Consider the following 17,439-nt stretch of genomic DNA (forward strand, 5'->3'; position numbering starts at 1 on the left):
CGAGATCTCGGCGGCGATCGCAATCACATAAATAAGCGCGAAAGTCCGCATTACCCCACTTTCATGGAAGTAAGCTCTTTCCTCTCTCTCCCTCTCCATATCTCCAAAAGTCTCCGATTCTCAAAATTCTACAGAAAGGCCGAAATACATCAGTCGCGTTGGATCGTAACTCGGCGCTCGTATAATACAGCGCGTCAACTTTCGAAAACGCGTTGTTCTCCGGAATCCCTCATAATTCGAGATCGCCGCGAGGCGCATCGTTAATAAACGTCGATAAATAAACACACGCTGAATCCGAAAAATATCACGTAATCAGCCTACTTTATGGAATAAATTAGAAAACGCGAAAATCATCACACACAAGCGCCGCGCGGAGTCGAGCAATTACACACAGCGAGTTGTCTCGTAAATTTTCGGAGTAACGACGCTCGGAAAAACGCGTTTCCTGAAATGTACAAGTATTATACACGTATAGACGAAAAGAGGAGCCCTCGCGGGTAACACTCCCCGCGAGTCGGCGGCGAGCGAGTGTACTTTCTAACTTTCATCGCGTCTAAGGCCGCTCCCGCGAGTTTTCCCGCCTGAGCGCGCGACTCAACTCAAAATGTATATCTGATTTACGGCTGCGCGCGTCTTCTCCGTCGTTTATATGACACTCCCGGCGCGAGATGTGCGAGTGTGTGTTGTGAAATTGCTTTACGAGGGCTAATCGGGTTGACGGCTGTCGCGCGGGTGGCTCGTACGGGAAAAATTGACGAGGCGACGTTTTCTCGAGTGCTTTCTTCCGGACACTCGTGTTGACACTTGATTTTTCCTTCTCCGCAATCATACGTGTGACTCGAGCGTTTAACCAATAAACAACCCATCATATCTCTATATGGAGAGGCGGAAAAATCTCCGGCTAAAGCGTCGCTCAATCCCCTCGCTCGCGCCATTAACCCACGCGACACTCCTCTCCACACCTGTTCGCGTCTCTCTTTCTCCGCCCATGAAGCTCATTACGGCGAGCTGTTTTTCAAAATTCCCGCGTCAGCGCGCCATCAATTACCCCGGCAATAGACGCGCGTCTCTAAATCATCATCAGAGATGCGGAAAAATCCGGGAAATTAATAAGGCAATGCACAACGAGAGACGCCTCTCTCGGAGAATTTCCAGCCTCGGATTTATCGCGCACTTCATCACCGGCGCGTTTGCGCGTATACGGGCGCGGCGCATTTCTAATGAAGCGAATTATCGTTATTGCCTGTGTGTTAGGGCTCCGATAGGATGTACATTACCGCCTTGATTTTTCGACGCGATTCAAAGGAGATGACAAAAAATGAATCGAAAGCGCCGCTCTTCACGACAATACATACACACACGGCTTATTTATCTTCGTGACGCGGTACAACGCTACTCGCTTCTCTCGGAGCCATTCATCCGGCCGAGCTTCACCGCAGGTGTACCGCAAGCCGTCTCTGTAGTAAACACAAAGCGTCGCGCTCTCGACTCTTTAAAACTCGTATATAATACACAGACCCACGTACACACACGCGTTGCACTGAGGGACTTTTCATCTGTGGGAAAACATCAGGTTGAAACGCGGAGAGTAACGTCCTCGAAAGTTAGCGCGAGTATTAGCGATCGGGTTTTTCATCCGCGACGCGCGCCAGAGCTATTGTGACGCTGCATATATATATACGTATATCAGGGAACTTTATGGACTTGTAAATATACGGCAACGAGTGGTAGCATCCGCGGAACCGCGTGTGTTACGGTAGACTGCAAGTCACGCGGAAAAAGGAGACGTGAGTTAGCGGGACGATGATGGAGGAGGCGAGAAAGTTCCTCGGTATTATGTTTCGAACTATATTTGTGTCTATGTATAAAAAATTCAAAATTTACTCTTTGAAAAACGCAGTCGAGAGACAATCAACGAGGCAGAAACGGGAGAACCGCTCGAGGCGCGAAACGACGTCGTGTTCGAATCAGCCGCTAATGGGCCTATACTCAGAGACAAAGCGCTGGTTTCCCCTCTATATACATCCCGATATACGCGAAACCTTACACCGCGCGATTTTCCATCTTTCCATAGAGCGATGAGAGAGTCGCTCTTCGTTAGACAGATTGCCTGGCCGAAGCGCTCGTTTCTCTTTGATTGCGACGTTTCGCGGATTCTCCGCGATATCCGAGGCGGGTGTAATTACACGCCGTTTAGAAAAATACAGCCGCAACGCTTTTGTTAAGCACTTTCGCGCGAATACTGTATACACGCTCGCGTTATGTCACCCTTGCTGCAGTGTAATTCGCAAAACGGCCGTATCTCCCGTTATATATTGTATACACGCGGAGATTCTAAAAGTCCAAAGGGAGAGAGAAGCTTTACGGCCGGCAATTCAGGCCTAATCATAATGATTTTTCTCTTAGCGTAACGATCGTACCTGGCTTTAAGTTAATAACGACGGCGATGAAAAGTCCGCCGCCGTTAAAGTCGCCGACTCGACGTTTATTATACACGAGAGAGGACGTGATGCTCGGCGTTATTTCCGCGAGGTCTATGGAACCGCACAGCACACTTCTGTGTGTTTACGCGATACAGTTTAGCGCCGAGGTGGAAAGCTTTGTGCTTTCGCCGAGGCGATTTTGAATCTGCCAAACTACTTTCCCATCGTCACCTGCGCCGAATAGTCCGCAGCCCCATAACGCACGCCATCGCGTCATTCTCTCCGCGCGATGTATGTCATTGCGTGCCGATCACGTTGTGCACGTGCGTTTCACCACTGCACTGGCCATATCACATCACGCGAGTCTCGCACGTGAGAAATGGCTCGCTAGATATAGATAAAAGAGAAAATTCGCAAATCGCATTAGCTGCAGACGCCTAACCCATAGACCAGATATGCACTCGTACGTATGCGCGGCGTTATCCCATTAGTCTCTCTCTCTCTCTCTCTCTCTCTCTCTCTCTCTCTCTCTCTCTCTCTCTATATATATATATATATATATATATATATATATATATATATATATATATATATATATATATATATTACAGCTGTCCCTCGTTTTTCTCGTATTAAATGTATGCGTATACATTTTATTATTGTTTTTCTCCGCACCGGCGAGATTCCATTGTTAATAAGGCGGCTCTGAATATGGGCTTCTCTCTCGAGCTGCCGCTGCTGCTGTGCTGCAGCACTTTCTCTCTTATTACCCACTACTACCACTCGGGATGAAAGTGTGTGTGTGTGTGTGTACAGTGCGCGCGATGCCGTTTTGGAAAAAGCCATAAACCATCAAAGGTATACGAATTCGTACACGAAGAGAAATCGCCTAATTGTTGTCCTCGAATTAAGGTTCGATCTGTTTTTCGCGCGCAGTGAAGATCCTCGTTTTAGACTTCCGAAAAAAGACGCTAATCTAACGCAGCCGTACGCACCTGCTGCGGGTAATACGGAAGGTATATATATATAGCTCTCGCTCGGGCACGTAACGGTTCGCGATCGGTGTAATTAGCGCTGGTGATTACGCTCCAGTGACTCAATTCACCTATACTGATGCAATTATACATACGCGCGCACACACGCACGTGGTCCCGCGGGAAAGTTCGAAATGAGATATTCGTTCGTTCTTGGAAAATCAAAACTGGCGGAGATTCTCACGATTGCGTAAAGACGCGGGTTATAATCGTCGATGATTGGAGCGAACTACGTTATAGCTGATGCAGCCGAGTTTATATTAGTGCGTGTGTCTTATTGGCTGTGAGTTCCGTCTTCGGATTTGTGTTTTTTTGTCTACAGTTCGATTGGGAATCGATTGTTTACGTAATTCGCGCCGACTGATTATCTGATTATTGGGTTGGCGATGCTTGGGAATATTGTGAGACTGTGAGTATATAATACGCGGATTCGTCGAGATCGGCGATGAAAAAGTGTAGCGATGCCGAGATGCAATCTCGAGTCGATAGTAATTCCTATATGGAGTCTTTCACTGGGTCGAATAAGTAGAAAAACTGTTCTTTGTTACACAGAACTCGCTATAAGGCTACAAGGTAAAAAATAAATCGAAAAAAGGAAGAAGAACCGAAGCGCGACACGTATAGAAAGTAAACGAACTTTTAATTCCCGCGTACGCGTATCGCCTGTCGAAAAAAGTGAGGAGCCGTGCGTTTTAGTCATCCCAGAGAAATCCACACAAACGCGCAGTTCGACTTACATAAGTGTATAAAAAACTCATTAAAAATCGAGAAAAAGTTTTCAGACGTGTCCTGGATTTTTCCTCCAACTTCCTCCGTTAGTAAAGCCAGTGCGGCTATGCACAGCCGCGATTTAGATAGATTAGCCGCGAATTTGAATTCGTACTTAGGCATACACTCGCGAATGGAAATGCGTGTGCCATATACGAGCATAATCTCGAGAATTCGATACATCCGTTAGATAAACGGATCCCGGTTAATAGCTTCAGTGGGATTAATTTTCAATGGGTCCGCTGCTCAGCTGCAGCTATTTTGCATAACAGTTATCGTTTATGTAAACCTTTGCGCTGTCCGATTGATAATCGCTAATTGGCCGATAATTTCTACTCTTCGATTTCAGAGTTCGACATTGATGCAGGTAAAATAAATAGAAAAATCAAACGCATCAGAGAGAAACGCGTTACATAAATCCGCGCCGTATCACACCCCATATCGAACAGCCATTAACCTCTCATCGAACAATAGCCTCCGCGGTATATAAAGGGCGATAGATATAAATAATAGCACAAACGCGAGCTTCGAGAAACAAATAAAGCGCGTCGAAGGAGAAAAAGAAACGACGGCATTCCACGCGCGCGCAACAAAGTCCTTATTCTTCTGCTGCGATGCACCTTCCGCGTCGCTCTGCGTTTTGTTATTTCTCTCACGCGTATATGCGTGTATATATGTATGTACCTCGCGAAAGGCTTACGTAAAACGGTCGCGCGCGAAATCGCTCTGCTGTGCGCGAGCAGCCGTGGATTCCCCCGCGCCGCGTTAATTAGAGGCGCGACGAGAGCTCGGAGTGTTGGTGTGTGATTAATTAGGCGCGTTTTTACGCCGGATCGTGTATACCACTGGCGTTGTATTACTACATGGCTTAATTATGCGTCGCATTGTTTTGAGGGAATGTAAACGCGTTTGTTGCCGACGAGGTGTCGTCTTGTGTATGCGATGGTAGAAGAGTCGCGCGCGTGTATCGATGTCGTGCGCGCTTTTCCTTTGTAACTATTCTATGCGATGGCCTTAATTGTGGATTTAAAATATTAGTGTCTGCGTATTATGCTCGCGCGGTCCTCGCCGATCTGCTGTGTTATTACGGAAATTACAACTGTACTTTATAGAGAGAGAAGAGAATCGCTTGAAGTATGTGTGCGTATACCTGTTATTACGCGCGATTACACGTGTGATTAGGAAAAAAGTGATGTATGGACAAAGGAAAGTCGTCCGTTGCCTATCAGCTCTCGATGCCGCAAACACACACACACACAAGCATCGCTTAGACCCCAATAAAAATATACACAAACACAATAAAACTAATACACCCAACTCTCTCGATTCGCAGGTAACAATAGCAGTGTTGCTAGCCACGGCGGCATTCGCGACGGCCCTGAACCCGCTGGACCTGGTGGAGGACCTCGTGGCCTCGCCCTCGTCCCCGGAATCGGCGTCTCTGCCACCGCCGCCGGTGAAGCTCGACAAGAATCTCCGCCGAGCTTTGCTGAAAGCTCTGGTCGACCTCGAGGCCGAATCAGCCGAGCAGCAGACCGATCAACCGGTCAACGACGAGGAGAGATCGACCGAGAGCGTCAACATCGACGAGAACAAGTACGACTTCCTCGAGATATCGAGACAGAAGAGCTCGAGCTTCTCGTTCGACGGCTTCCCCAGCGAGGACGAGACGCCCAGCGAGGACAAGCTCCAGAACTCGAGCTTCGTCGAGAGCGACAAGTACGCCCAGTCCGACGCACCCGAGCAGCCCACCGGAGAGCAGCAACCGCCCAAGGACTACACCAAGGGTGTCCAGGTATAACAGGCGAAGACTAAAAGCCATTGCGAGCGGCTATTATTATTTATTCCACGTAAAACGGCGCGGCGGCGGCGGCGGCGGCGTCTGACTTTCTCCAGGAACAGCGCATCGGCGTCATCCTAATTAATACTCGCTCTCTGGTACCGACTATACTCCGAGCCGTGTCATAACTTTAAAACTTTGTTGGCGAACTTTTCCACTTCCACTCGAAATCGAGGATCCACTTGGTATACACACGCGCGACGCTTGTTTATACAAGTTGAATTACCAATTCCGAGAGAAGCTTATAGGATCGGAGATTGTACTTTCACCTTCGATTCGAACTCTAAACTTTGTCGCGCGGGCATATACACTGCGTATGTGTTGTATACTCCCGCTTTTTGCTCTTCTATACATCTATGATACTTAACACAGGCCATCACGAGCTCTCGCGCGCGGAGAACTTATTATACAGCTTGCTCATCAATCATCGTTTATATATAGTTACAGGCGTGAACTACCTGGACGTGCATACACATCGCGTCGCTCGAGTAGCCGCCGCGGCTTTTACGTAAAACTTTTACCCATAAAATATATCGAAAGTAGGCGTTATTATGTTAAACGGCTTCTATACGCGTATGGATTACGCTTTTCCGCGAAGGATTTTCCATCCATTTTTATTTACACGAAAGTTTATACGTAAAATCGAAACCGGTTCAGTACTTCTGCAATGTACGGGATGAGCGACGTGGTTTGAAAAACTTCCGCGATCATAGTTTGTTTATGTTATGGAAGCGATGAAAAGCGAATTTTTCAAAAACAAAAAGCACGACGCGCTTCCGGGGCTGCCTCATACGTGAACTCTTATCGCGCCGATCTCTCTTCCTTCTATTTTAATAAAGAGGAAAACGTCTGGAAATGTATGTAAATATATTCATACACACGCGCGCGCACGGCAGCCGCTCGGGCTGTCTCGTCAAGCTATAGAGGTTTCTTTTTTCCTGAAAATCCTCCGAGATATAACCATGATGCTCGCGAGCGTATAAACGTTTTCCATCTGAAATGGAACAGGCAGTTTGAGATACATCTCACTTTGCTTTTTCCAAAGCTACGTCAGCGTGATTCGAGCGAGGAAAAAAGAGCCGACATTATACTCTCGCGTCGAAACCCGGAAAACGCTTCCGTTACACATACGATCATTATCCCACCGATGCATGCGCTAATAATAGGCTCTTGAAAAATGTGAATAGAAAAGAAAATCAAAAAACTTCGCAGGTCCACCACGTCGTGCCCTCGGAGAAGGCCTCGGCGATCTACGAGACCAAGCCCGGTGAGCTCCTGGAGACAGTGGAATCCCGCAGCATCGGCTCGACCTCGTCGCCAGCCTCCTCCTCGGCCTCCTCCGACCTCAATCTGATCCAGAAGAGCGTGACCTTCGCCCCGATCACGGAGACCCTGTCCGTCAGTGCCAGCGGCAGCATCGCCTCTGCCGCAGCCAACAGCCTCGTGGCGCCTCGTCCCACCGCTGCCACCAACTTGCCAAAGGCCAGCAACCACACCTCCTCCAAGATCCCTCGCAACAAGGAGGAGTCGGCCGAGGACGTGAAGATATTCCAGGCGCCGCTGGTCGCGGCCTTCACCGTCCAGCAGGACGAGCGCGGCATCCCCAAGAGCGTGGTACCGCTCTACAAGAGCTCCGCCAGCGGTCAGCCTCTGAGCCTCCAGGAGCAGCTGGACTTCAAGCAGAGGCTTCTCGAGAAGCAGCTGGCCCAGCTTCAGGCTCAGCAGAGCCAGCAGACCCAGTTCCTGCTGCGCCAACGCCAGGCCTACGAGGAGCAGCTCCGCCAGAAGCAGCAGCAGGACTACTTCCTCCAAGAGCAGAGGAGGTTCCACGAGCAGCAGCGGCTCCAGAGGGTCCAGCTGCAGCAGCAACAGCAGCAGCAGTTCATCCAGCAACTGCCGAGGTTCCAGCAGCTGCCCCAGCCCCAGCAGCAGCAGACCTTCAAGGCGACGAACAACGTCCAGTTTCAGCCGAGTCTGAGCCTCGAGGTTCCCAGCGTCGGGCCTGCCCAGCCTTTCCAGCAGGGCCCAGTGCGCACCCCTCTCCAGCAGCAGCCTCAGCCCCAGTTCTTCCCTCCGCAGCAGCAGCAGCAGCAGGCACCGCTGGCGAGATTCAACCGTCAGGAGGCCTTCAACTCCGTTGGCAACTTCGGCTTCAACAACATCCAGCAGCAGTCCCAGCCGTCGTTCGTCAAGCAGAGATCCCAGGAGCAGCAGAGCGAGGGCCCGTTCCGTCCACTCCGCCAGCAGTACAGACTCCAGCTCCAGTCGTCGCCTGGACAGAGCCCACCGCAGCACACGCCCGCCAGACAGATCCAGGAGCTTCTCTACCAGTCCGGCATCGCGAACGATCTTCAGGGCGCTGGTACGCGACACCTCGAGGACATCAACATCGTGTCCAAGGTGCTGGCATTGAACGTCGGCGCTCTGCCGGGCAAACACGGCTTCCAGCAGTTCTCCGGACTCAAGAAGAAGTGAAGTGCTGCAAGCTATTGTGCAGGACTTGATGACGAGTTTTCGAGCGAGTGATTATTCCACTCGCATGCGATGTACATATAGGTGCGGCGTCCTCGAGGATTCCAAGCGTTCGGGACGTCCCTTCGCGAGATAATTTATTCTCTTGCATTAGTAGATCCGCCGCTTTCTTCGCTCTGCGGAGGGACTTGCCGGACGGATGGATTTTGTTCTTTCTTAACTTTTTTCTTTCTTCTCATTCTTTTACTTCTCTGATGTATAGCACCCTCGTATTAAACGTTGTTCGCTTGATTAGTCCGACCTTTCACGAGCTATTTATGACGCGTTCATAAAAACACTTGATGAATATACTTCTGTTATACACTGTCGCGGTGAATTATTATTATTATTATTTAAGTGGAACTGTTAATTTTGCGTGAGTCTATAAGTATAGTAGAGTGTATCGCTATTATTATTATTAATATTATTGTTTCGAACTTTAACAGTTTACAAGCATGAACTTTTTTTTCTCTTAAATGTATATTTATACTTATCCCATGTACCTGTAAAAACAAATGCCCAACTTTATATTTTGTTTTAATAAATAGTATTAACACAAAACAAGCGACTCGTGCTTGCTTCTTTATTTTTTTAAACTCCAAAAAAAACTTAATATCCTCATTCGAAAGCACATACATACACCTCAGCGAGTACAATTATAATATACGCGAGTAAAGTATACAAGACCGCAGCGCAGGAAAACCAGCGCATCTCTCTGGCAACCCATATATCGACAGAACAAACGACATCATTGTGTGCGCATGCAGGGTCGGAGGTCCGGAATTTTTCGTGCATCTCGAAAATGATCTTACAACCGAGAGCGCGCGCGCGACTTTCGCCGTCTGCTTAAAGTCCCGTCGTGGCTCTCGTACATGTATAGAGGCGCATCGTACAGGTATAGAGGCGTGTAATGAAAACGGTATTGTAACAGCGCGCGTGGCGCGAAATTGAAATTGAACCTGTGCATCGCGACCTCGATTTCGTTTACGAGATTTCTCCGCGCACGCAAGGGATTTTATGGTTTTTCAATTTCGCACCGCTGCGTGTTTCTGCGTCTATCGTCCTGACTGGCAGGTGTGAAAATAGCGAGTTCGCGCGTCAATTTTCTCTCATTCTCAAAGTAGTACATAGTATGCGTGAGAAGTTTCACTTTTCGACTTTGGTACACGAATTTATGGTGCACTCTTGACGTAGAAACTAAGAACGTGTTAAAAGTGCGCGACCCATTCTAAAATATGCAAAACAACTACAGTAAACAAATTACGCAACGACTGTTTACGCACGCACACGCAAAACTCCACTCGGTCATCCGCTTCAAAGCGACAACTTTCCTCTCCGCCTCGCATCCTCATTCAGAAGCATCGCACACATCGCTCCACATCTCAACATCCTCCTAACTACTTCTACAGGCGCCGTGAATTATAGCCGACATTAAATTAGCCGCTGAAAAATATCGGTATAATTCACGACGGCGAATTAAATATGTTAATTTATTCTCCCTGACTATGCACACTATACACTCTTTCTCCTTATCTTTCTCACGCCGATGATCGATGACATAAAGCGCGCGCTACCAGATTTCCCGCGCCGCCAACGGGCTTCTTCACTTTCCTTTTTCTTTTCTCCGCGCGCGGCGCGAGCCGGAGGAGCATTTTTGCCGGCGCTGAAAAATTATGAAATTCTCGTGAAAGCCATTGTTGTCGTCGTCGGCAGCGATATATTGTCTTTTTTTTAAGGAGTCGAGCGCTTTCTTGGCGAAAAAATGAACGGGACGCCGAAAGTTACGGTGAAGTAATGCGATCGCGAGAGACTCAGAGATTGCTTTGCTGAAAATGCTTCTGAACGAGAGGAGACTGACGTGTCGCTGTTGCGCAACGTGAATTTTCTGAAATTTATATAGAAATCGCTGGGTAGATTGAATTTTGTTTTGCTCCGTAAGTATAAGCACGACGTATTCGGTGATTTACGAGACTTTGCGCTGCTTTTAATTCCGCGTTGCTTAGCTGTCGAGTACTAGAACATAGATCAAGAGCTATATGACAAAAAATATATCTATTGTGGCGCAACGAATGCCAAAAAGTTGATGGATCCAGATATGCATGTACATTTTTTGTTTTGAAATTATAAAACTTTACTAGCGATGATATATTTCTATTAAAATAATGAAAATACAACATCGATCTAATTAAAAACAAAATGTTCAATATACCATTGACATGTTTTCGCTTAACAAAATTTTCGCAAATATTTAACCTACATTGTACAATCAAAACACTGTGCTGACTTTTTCATTACTTTCAGTTAAATAAGCCTTTAGTGCGCAAAATATAGTGTGAAAATGTGAAAAACTATATGTACTATTTTACGAACTTTCATTTCCATTGAGCAAGATTGTTTGATTGGCCATTTCTTAGTCCAAAAAAGTTTTATTGGAATGAGGGCTTAGCTTACATTCATATAAATGAATCATTAAAATTATATATGAAAATTTATGCCGCCAAAACTCATGATTTTTTTTTTATAATATATTCTATTTACAAAACTAGCTTCAGCAGCAAAAACTTGCATTATTCTTGTACAGTTCATAAAACAGTTGATAATGCATGTTAATTTTTGTAAATTGGGTTGATTTTTATGACTATTGATAGCGATGCAGTTTTATAGGTGATTACTGATTACGCAATACTGATACTGATTACGCAATGCGTTTATAATCTTAGATTTTAATTGTTTCACAACTCGTTAATCATCATAAAAACATATCGCAAATAAAAAAAAACTATCTTGAAAGTGGGTTATAAGGATCATTGTGTACTAGTAAAATCGTGGATCTTAAAATCTTCTTCAAAGGTTTTATAAATTTTGCTCTTTAATCAAACTGCTTTCTTACGACTTTTAAACGCACTTTATATTCTTTTCCGTTTAAAGAATTAAAATATGAATTCTTTACACATTAGAAAAATTAGCCTAACCTTATCATTTTTCTTGTAGATGTTACTTATTGACAATCGCGTTATTTAGTCACAGAATTCTAAAACAGTACATAAATAACATTTGCCATCCACTTTCAAATTATTCCAGTGATGTTTCAATTGAACTTTTTCCTTTTTCTGACATCAAGCGTCATTATAGGAATAACCTTCATCTCGTTTTTCTAGGATTCAACACATTGGCTGAGTGTATCTAGATCTCGGTTGACTGCGGTTAGAAGCCTTCCTGATATTGTTTCGAATCTAATCTAGCCTGAATAACCTCAAGCTGCCGCTTTGCCTCGCACTGAGGGAAATTTTGTAAGTCGTAGTACTGAGGTGCAATCCTCAACAACCAGTCAGCTGCAAGATAAAAAAAAATAAATGTATAAGTTATCAAAATTTTGCGGGAACTTAAAAATTATCACAAATTAGTCTTTGCTGACGTGCTTACGTTTGATATCGGTCACTGTTCTAATGTAGTTTTTCGTAGTTAATACAAATTCATTGTAAATAACCCAGTCGGGCTTGTGATCCAGGCAGCTACTAGGGTGAAGTTGAACAATTTGATTATCTTTAATCGTCAAATAATGACCGGTTCTTTCAAGATGTGCAACCTTAAATAAAATTGTATATGAATTATTTGTAATGAATTTTACCAATGAAAATATTTTTCAAAACGTCGATAAAATTACCTGCATGAAGAATCCATTAACTAAGGCCTTTCTGATATTGATGTAGTAATCCTTTGATGTAAAATCCGTCGACGTTCTCTTTAACTGAAATCTATCCATGATTCTGCTCAGTTGCTGCCTCACGTTGTCTCCACTTTTCAAGGACCTGTAGTTGACGAAATTATCGTAGCACCATTGATTATCTTCCTGATCTATAAGCAAAATAATAAATTTAGAGAAGCCATATCTTTCCACAGTCAATTAACTTATTCGACCCTTAATTGATGCTAAATACTCACTCTGTTTGAAAGCGTGATAGACATTCAACAATGTCAGATGATCTCCGTCGATGTGAGCGAAACGCATCTTTGCCTCATCCGCAGCTTTCTTTGCCTCGTTAGGTCTCACAAAACACTGCGGGACTAATAGCATATCAATCATCAATAAAAAACCACGGTACCTGACCAAACTCTTTATAAAGACTCAGAAATGATAATTCAAATATAACATTACAAAAGACTGTAGAGTAAAAATATTAAAAATAAATTCACTGAATAACCTGATCACAACATTACTCACACCAAATATCAAATGTAAATCAAAAAATATTCAGTATGCAAGAGTATTCGCTTTGACAGCTATGTTCCTTATCTGCTATGTATACGATACCTGGCGCCACATTTCATACCTGATAACATAGCAGTGATGCTGAGGATTTCATTACTGCAGTTGTGATTGCAGGAAGCGATGAGCATCTTGGCAAGTTGAGGATCAAGAGGGAATTCGGCCATGACAGCGCCCAGATCCGTCAAATTTCCATCGTCGTCAAGCGCAGCTAAATAGTTGAGAAGTTCCAACGCTCTCATGAGGGTCTCGGGAGCTGGCGGATCCATAAAGTCAAAATGCACCTAAATTTGACAGACACAGACGATCAACATCGATTTTCATTATGAAAACCCTTAGCTTTCACAAAACAGAACAAAAGTAAAACTTACCAAGTCGTCGATTCCGAGCTTTTTGAGCTGCAGGACGACGCTACCGAGATTCGATCTGAGGATCTCAGGGTAGGTGTTCTCCTGCATCTCGTTTTTGTAAGCTTTTTCGGTATACAGTCGGAAGCATTTTCCGGGTTTCGTTCTACCGGCACGACCGGCTCTCTGTTGCGCCGAGGCCTTACTGATCGGCGACACAAGGAGCGACTCAACTCGAACCCTCGGGTTATAGACCTTCTGCTTGGCGAAACCTGGGTCTATGACAAACACAACTCCGTCAATGGTGAGCGAGGTCTCGGCAATGTTCGTCGATACGACAACTTTGCGACCGATTCCACCGTTAGGTTTGGTGGGTGGCGCCGGTTCAAAGATGCGCTGCTGAAGGGCTGGAGGAAGAGTCGAGTACAGTGGTATACATGTGAGGGTGCCAACTTCCGGCCCAAGACTGTCCATTTCGCGCTTTATCCGTTTGCAAGCTTCCTCGATCTCCTCCTGACCAGTGAGGAAGAGTAGCAGGTCACCGGGCACCTCCTCACACATGTGGATCTGGACAACTGTGCGAATAGCCGCCTCGAGATAGTCCCTCTCCGGCTCGGGTGTGTAAAAGATTTCGACCGGGTGGGTTCGGCCGGGCACGTTCATCAAGGGCGCATTGTCGAAGTATTGCTGGAACTTGCCAGCATCGAGGGTCGCACTCATGATAATGAGCTTCAGATCGGAGCGCTGCTTGATGACCTCTTTGAGGACACCCATAAGCAAATCCGTGGCCAGAGTTCTCTCGTGAGCCTCATCAAGCAGAATCACCTGGTAAGCCTCCAACATGGGGTCAGACATACCCTCGCGAAGTAACATACCGTCAGTCATGTATTTGAGGATTGTCTTGGACGAACTGCAGTCCTCGAAACGAATGCTGTAACCAACTTCCTGACCTGTAATGGAAATCATTTGCTTTTATTTTCTAGATATCATAAGGGTATACTGCTGCTTTATAACTTTTTTAATACATACCCAGTGCGACATCCATTTCTTCTGACACTCTTTGTGCAACAGACATTGCTGCGACTCGTCTGGGTTGCGTACATGCTACTGCTTTTGTGCCAGCACTCTTCGAGTATTCTACACACCATTGTGGAATTTGTGTTGTTTTTCCAGAACCTGTTTCACCTACAAGTACAATACACTGGTGTTGAGCCAATAGCCGCATAAAATCTGCCCGGTATTCAAACACGGGCAAGGTGATCCTTTTCCTGTAAAATTCATGGTAACGAGGTGTGTAGGGCAATCCAGTGTATGGATTCAATTGCACTTGACTCTTCTGTGCTGCTGCTGCTGCTGTTGATGCTATTGCTGCAGCACTATTGACTATTGTTCCGTCACTGAAATAGTCAGGATAATGTAATAAACATTGTGCACACTAGTGACTAAGCAGATGTCATGAAAAAAACTCAATATCAATATCTATCCAAGCACTTTTTGTAACATTGTGTAATCAATACCATGAGATCATATAACTATCCATCATGTCCAGGCACAATTTACACACCTACGCAGAATCTTAATACAGCAAGCAAAAAATCTAAATCACAAAAACAATGTGGTGAAACAAGTGAAATGATAGAGAGAAAATTTGTGCAATCTTTGGTAAATCAAACATGTTCAGTAGTATGCTAAACGACGAAACCAGAGTCACAACTCTGAGCGCCACAACAAAACCGGAGTCGACACTCGAGTTACCACAAAATCTGAACACGAGGTAGCCGACTTGAAAAAGCACCACGCGCGCATGTGTTAGACAGGCCTAAGTCGCGCGATATGTCCCGCCAACCCGTGTTTTCATTAGAATTTAGAGCCCACGACACCGCTATCAACAGTCACCCTGATGAACATCAACAACAACCCTAATCCCTTACGATTTCCCTACAGGTGTGCACCAAATCGCTAGGTAGATATTGTCGAAATATAAGACACTCGCGCAAAGCTATTATACTTGGACCACAGCTATACACATTGTATACTTACGGTCGACGCTTGACGTACGGGTCGACGACTTCGATCCTCCGCTTGGACATCGCGGCGGTGCAACTTCCGTCTCGTCTAGGAGGTGCCGACGACGCGAACAACCCGGACGGGCAACGGATCTTACTCACAGAAGACAAGAATATGCGCGCGCGCGCACACAAGGCGTCACAAAATGGCAAGCTGCAGAGCACGAACTGAGGCGGCCATGCTTGCGACTCCGCGACTAATCGCGGCTAGTCAGCTAGTGTTGAAGCGACAGGCTGAACAACTTGGAATGTCACTAGGCTCGCATAGGGAATTTGGTGAGATTGTGTGTATGCGTGCTTTTAAATAAGATTCTCTTTATTAAAAACATGAAATACTTTAGATTATGGATTTTATAACGAGTTGGTATGTACTTATTTCCTAGACATTTATTTTACACGCTTGGTTTGATTGTTTTAGAACGTTTCAACTAGACGTTCAAGTTTTTAACGACGTATATCGCCTCGTTATCACACCCGAACAGCAGAGTTGTTTTGTCAATATCAATGCTGTTCACTGGCTTGTGCAAGGGAGTGCATATGGAGTTGACTTGGAGTTTTCCTTTGCTCGCGATCGTGTTCAGCCAGTGTGTATCCGTTGCATCTGCAATGGAAAATTTCTTGTAATAATTGCAGAAATCGACAGTAAGACGCGATATTATGCTTCTATGTTTGCTTACCCAATTTGAGTTTACTCTGCTGCGTGTTATTCCAGTGCCAAACTTCTCCACTAATGGAGCAAGTGAATAGATTATCTGGTCTGTCTCTGTGGAAGAGAATTTCACTGACGCTCTTGGAATGTGCGCTTAATTGGCTAGTTGGATATGTGTTGTAACGTAGATCCCAAACTGTGAGACTACCATCACCTCCACCAGCTACAACTATGTGTTTCTGAGTTGGATGGTGTGCTATGCTAGTGGCTTCTGTCTGTGAATACATACAATAATACATTAATTTTTTTATCCTTCTCGATCACAGATGTGAAACATATAAAATTACTTTTGTTTGCTCCGAAAGCATAATGGTTGTAGATGGTGTATCTTGGTCGCTGCGTAAATCCCATACTTTCATGTGACCTCGAATATTTCCCGTAAGAATTTCACTGTGGCGTAAAAAGTCAACACAGTACAGAGAACAGCTGTCTGCTTCATCTATAAACAAAGATATATAATTCACATTTTAAAAAATATTTCTAAATCAAAATTAACATACATCTACTTGAAGGTGTTATTTACCAATTGTTCTGACTGGATTTTTTTGCTGGGCAGTGAGCAAATTGATTCTGCCATCCTCCCCTACAGTGACAATATCTTGTTCAAAAGTTGAAAGTGCTGTACAAGATGCTGGTTCTTTATAACTTGAAAACAAAACATGCAGTGATTTAAACAATCAATTAAATCAATCAATTCATAACTGCACAATCTGTAGTATACCGAAATCTGTGTATTTTGTCCCAAGCATTTTCCTCTTTTATTTCTGGAAAAGGTTCATCTTGAAGTTTCAGCACCTTAACATTGCCAGCAGATGACGAACAAACAAAGTGGTCTGGACCAATGAATTTTATTTCAGTTACATCACCGATCACAGGGTAAGATGTGATACACGCTGGATACAACTCTTCTTCATCATTTTTTTGAAACGTCCAATAACTGACTTTGTTTGCCTACATTGTAAATATTTTGATATTATTCTAAGCAAATAAATATATAGTCAACAATATGAATCCAACTAAGAATATTGAATATTTTCAAAAGTTGCTCCAATCTGAGTTGAGGTTATACACATTGGAGTATCTTGAAAGCAAAGCGAAAGTACTTTAACAACAAAAAAGATTCTAGAACAAATAAGAATAACAACAATTTCCTATCGAATCATCACAGCTGATTCGCGCTTCAAAATGTAGAAAACACAAAAAAAAACAACAAAAACTCGGAGCAAAGTTTCAGGTTATAATTTCTCACCGAATCGTCCCAGCTGCCGGTGAGGAAATAATTCGCATCGGTGAAGTCCTCGTGCTTCCACCTGACCTTCGATATTTTCTCCGAGACAAAAGTACCCTGTATACTCTGTATACTTTCCGACATCTTCTCACCCCGGACTTATCAATTATTATCACAAAATACACTTATTCAGCGCAGCTTATTTCGCCGACAATGTACAAAAGCGCGCGCGTGTGTTCCCGAATA

General features: G+C 44.8%; 2 protein-coding genes across 4 annotated transcripts in view; one reads left to right on the top strand and one right to left on the bottom strand.

Moving 5' to 3' along the window:
• The window catches only part of LOC100124195 (alpha-protein kinase 1), a 27,411-nt gene extending 16,428 nt beyond the window's left edge, over positions 1-10,983 (top strand). The window contains exons 1-3 of one of the 2 annotated variants that reach the window (XM_016982735.3): positions 4,805-5,365; positions 5,559-6,020; positions 7,278-10,983. In XM_016982735.3, the coding sequence (XP_016838224.1) occupies positions 5,276-5,365; positions 5,559-6,020; positions 7,278-8,540 (1,815 nt within the window). In that variant the 5' untranslated portion in view covers positions 4,805-5,275 and the 3' untranslated portion in view covers positions 8,541-10,983. Of the gene's footprint in view, positions 1-4,804; positions 5,366-5,558; positions 6,021-7,277 lie in introns of those variants that run through there. The other variant, XM_016982738.3, reaches the window with a different exon arrangement.
• On the bottom strand, positions 10,712-17,420 carry LOC100124197 (putative pre-mRNA-splicing factor ATP-dependent RNA helicase PRP1). Of its 2 annotated transcripts, XM_003424541.5 has the most exons (14): positions 17,215-17,420; positions 16,687-16,916; positions 16,489-16,610; positions 16,253-16,404; positions 15,934-16,180; positions 15,709-15,857; positions 14,960-14,972; positions 14,220-14,558; positions 13,215-14,140; positions 12,908-13,127; positions 12,519-12,641; positions 12,241-12,431; positions 12,000-12,162; positions 10,712-11,908 (listed from the first exon to the last, which is right to left on the bottom strand). In XM_003424541.5, exons 1-14 carry the CDS (start codon positions 17,335-17,337, stop codon positions 11,781-11,783), a joined length of 3,126 nt encoding a protein of 1,041 aa, XP_003424589.1. In that variant the 5' UTR covers positions 17,338-17,420; the 3' UTR covers positions 10,712-11,780. The 2 variants fall into 2 exon arrangements, with proteins under 2 accessions (XP_003424589.1, XP_016838365.1); XM_016982876.3 differs by lacking the exons at positions 14,960-14,972; positions 15,709-15,857; positions 15,934-16,180; ... (2 more) ...; positions 16,687-16,916; positions 17,215-17,420 and adding an exon at positions 15,231-15,459 and having other exon boundaries at positions 14,220-14,587.
• Between the last annotated feature and the right edge of the window lie 19 nt (positions 17,421-17,439).

The sequence above is a fragment of the Nasonia vitripennis genome, chromosome 5, assembly GCF_009193385.2.
Source record: "Nasonia vitripennis strain AsymCx chromosome 5, Nvit_psr_1.1, whole genome shotgun sequence".
NCBI lineage: Eukaryota > Metazoa > Arthropoda > Insecta > Hymenoptera > Pteromalidae > Nasonia > Nasonia vitripennis.

Bases quoted from the DNA above. Each gene is read 5' to 3' on its own strand.
- LOC100124197 (XM_003424541.5), bottom strand. From the start codon at position 17,337: ATGTCGGAAAGTATACAGAGTATACAGGGTACTTTTGTCTCGGAGAAA. The intron at 12,432-12,518 runs GTGAGTATTTAG...TTTTGCTTATAG, and splicing joins CTATCACGCTTTCAAACAGA to ATCAGGAAGATAATCAATGG. The intron at 12,163-12,240 runs GTAATTTTATCG...ATTTTATTTAAG, and splicing joins TTAATGGATTCTTCATGCAG to GTTGCACATCTTGAAAGAAC.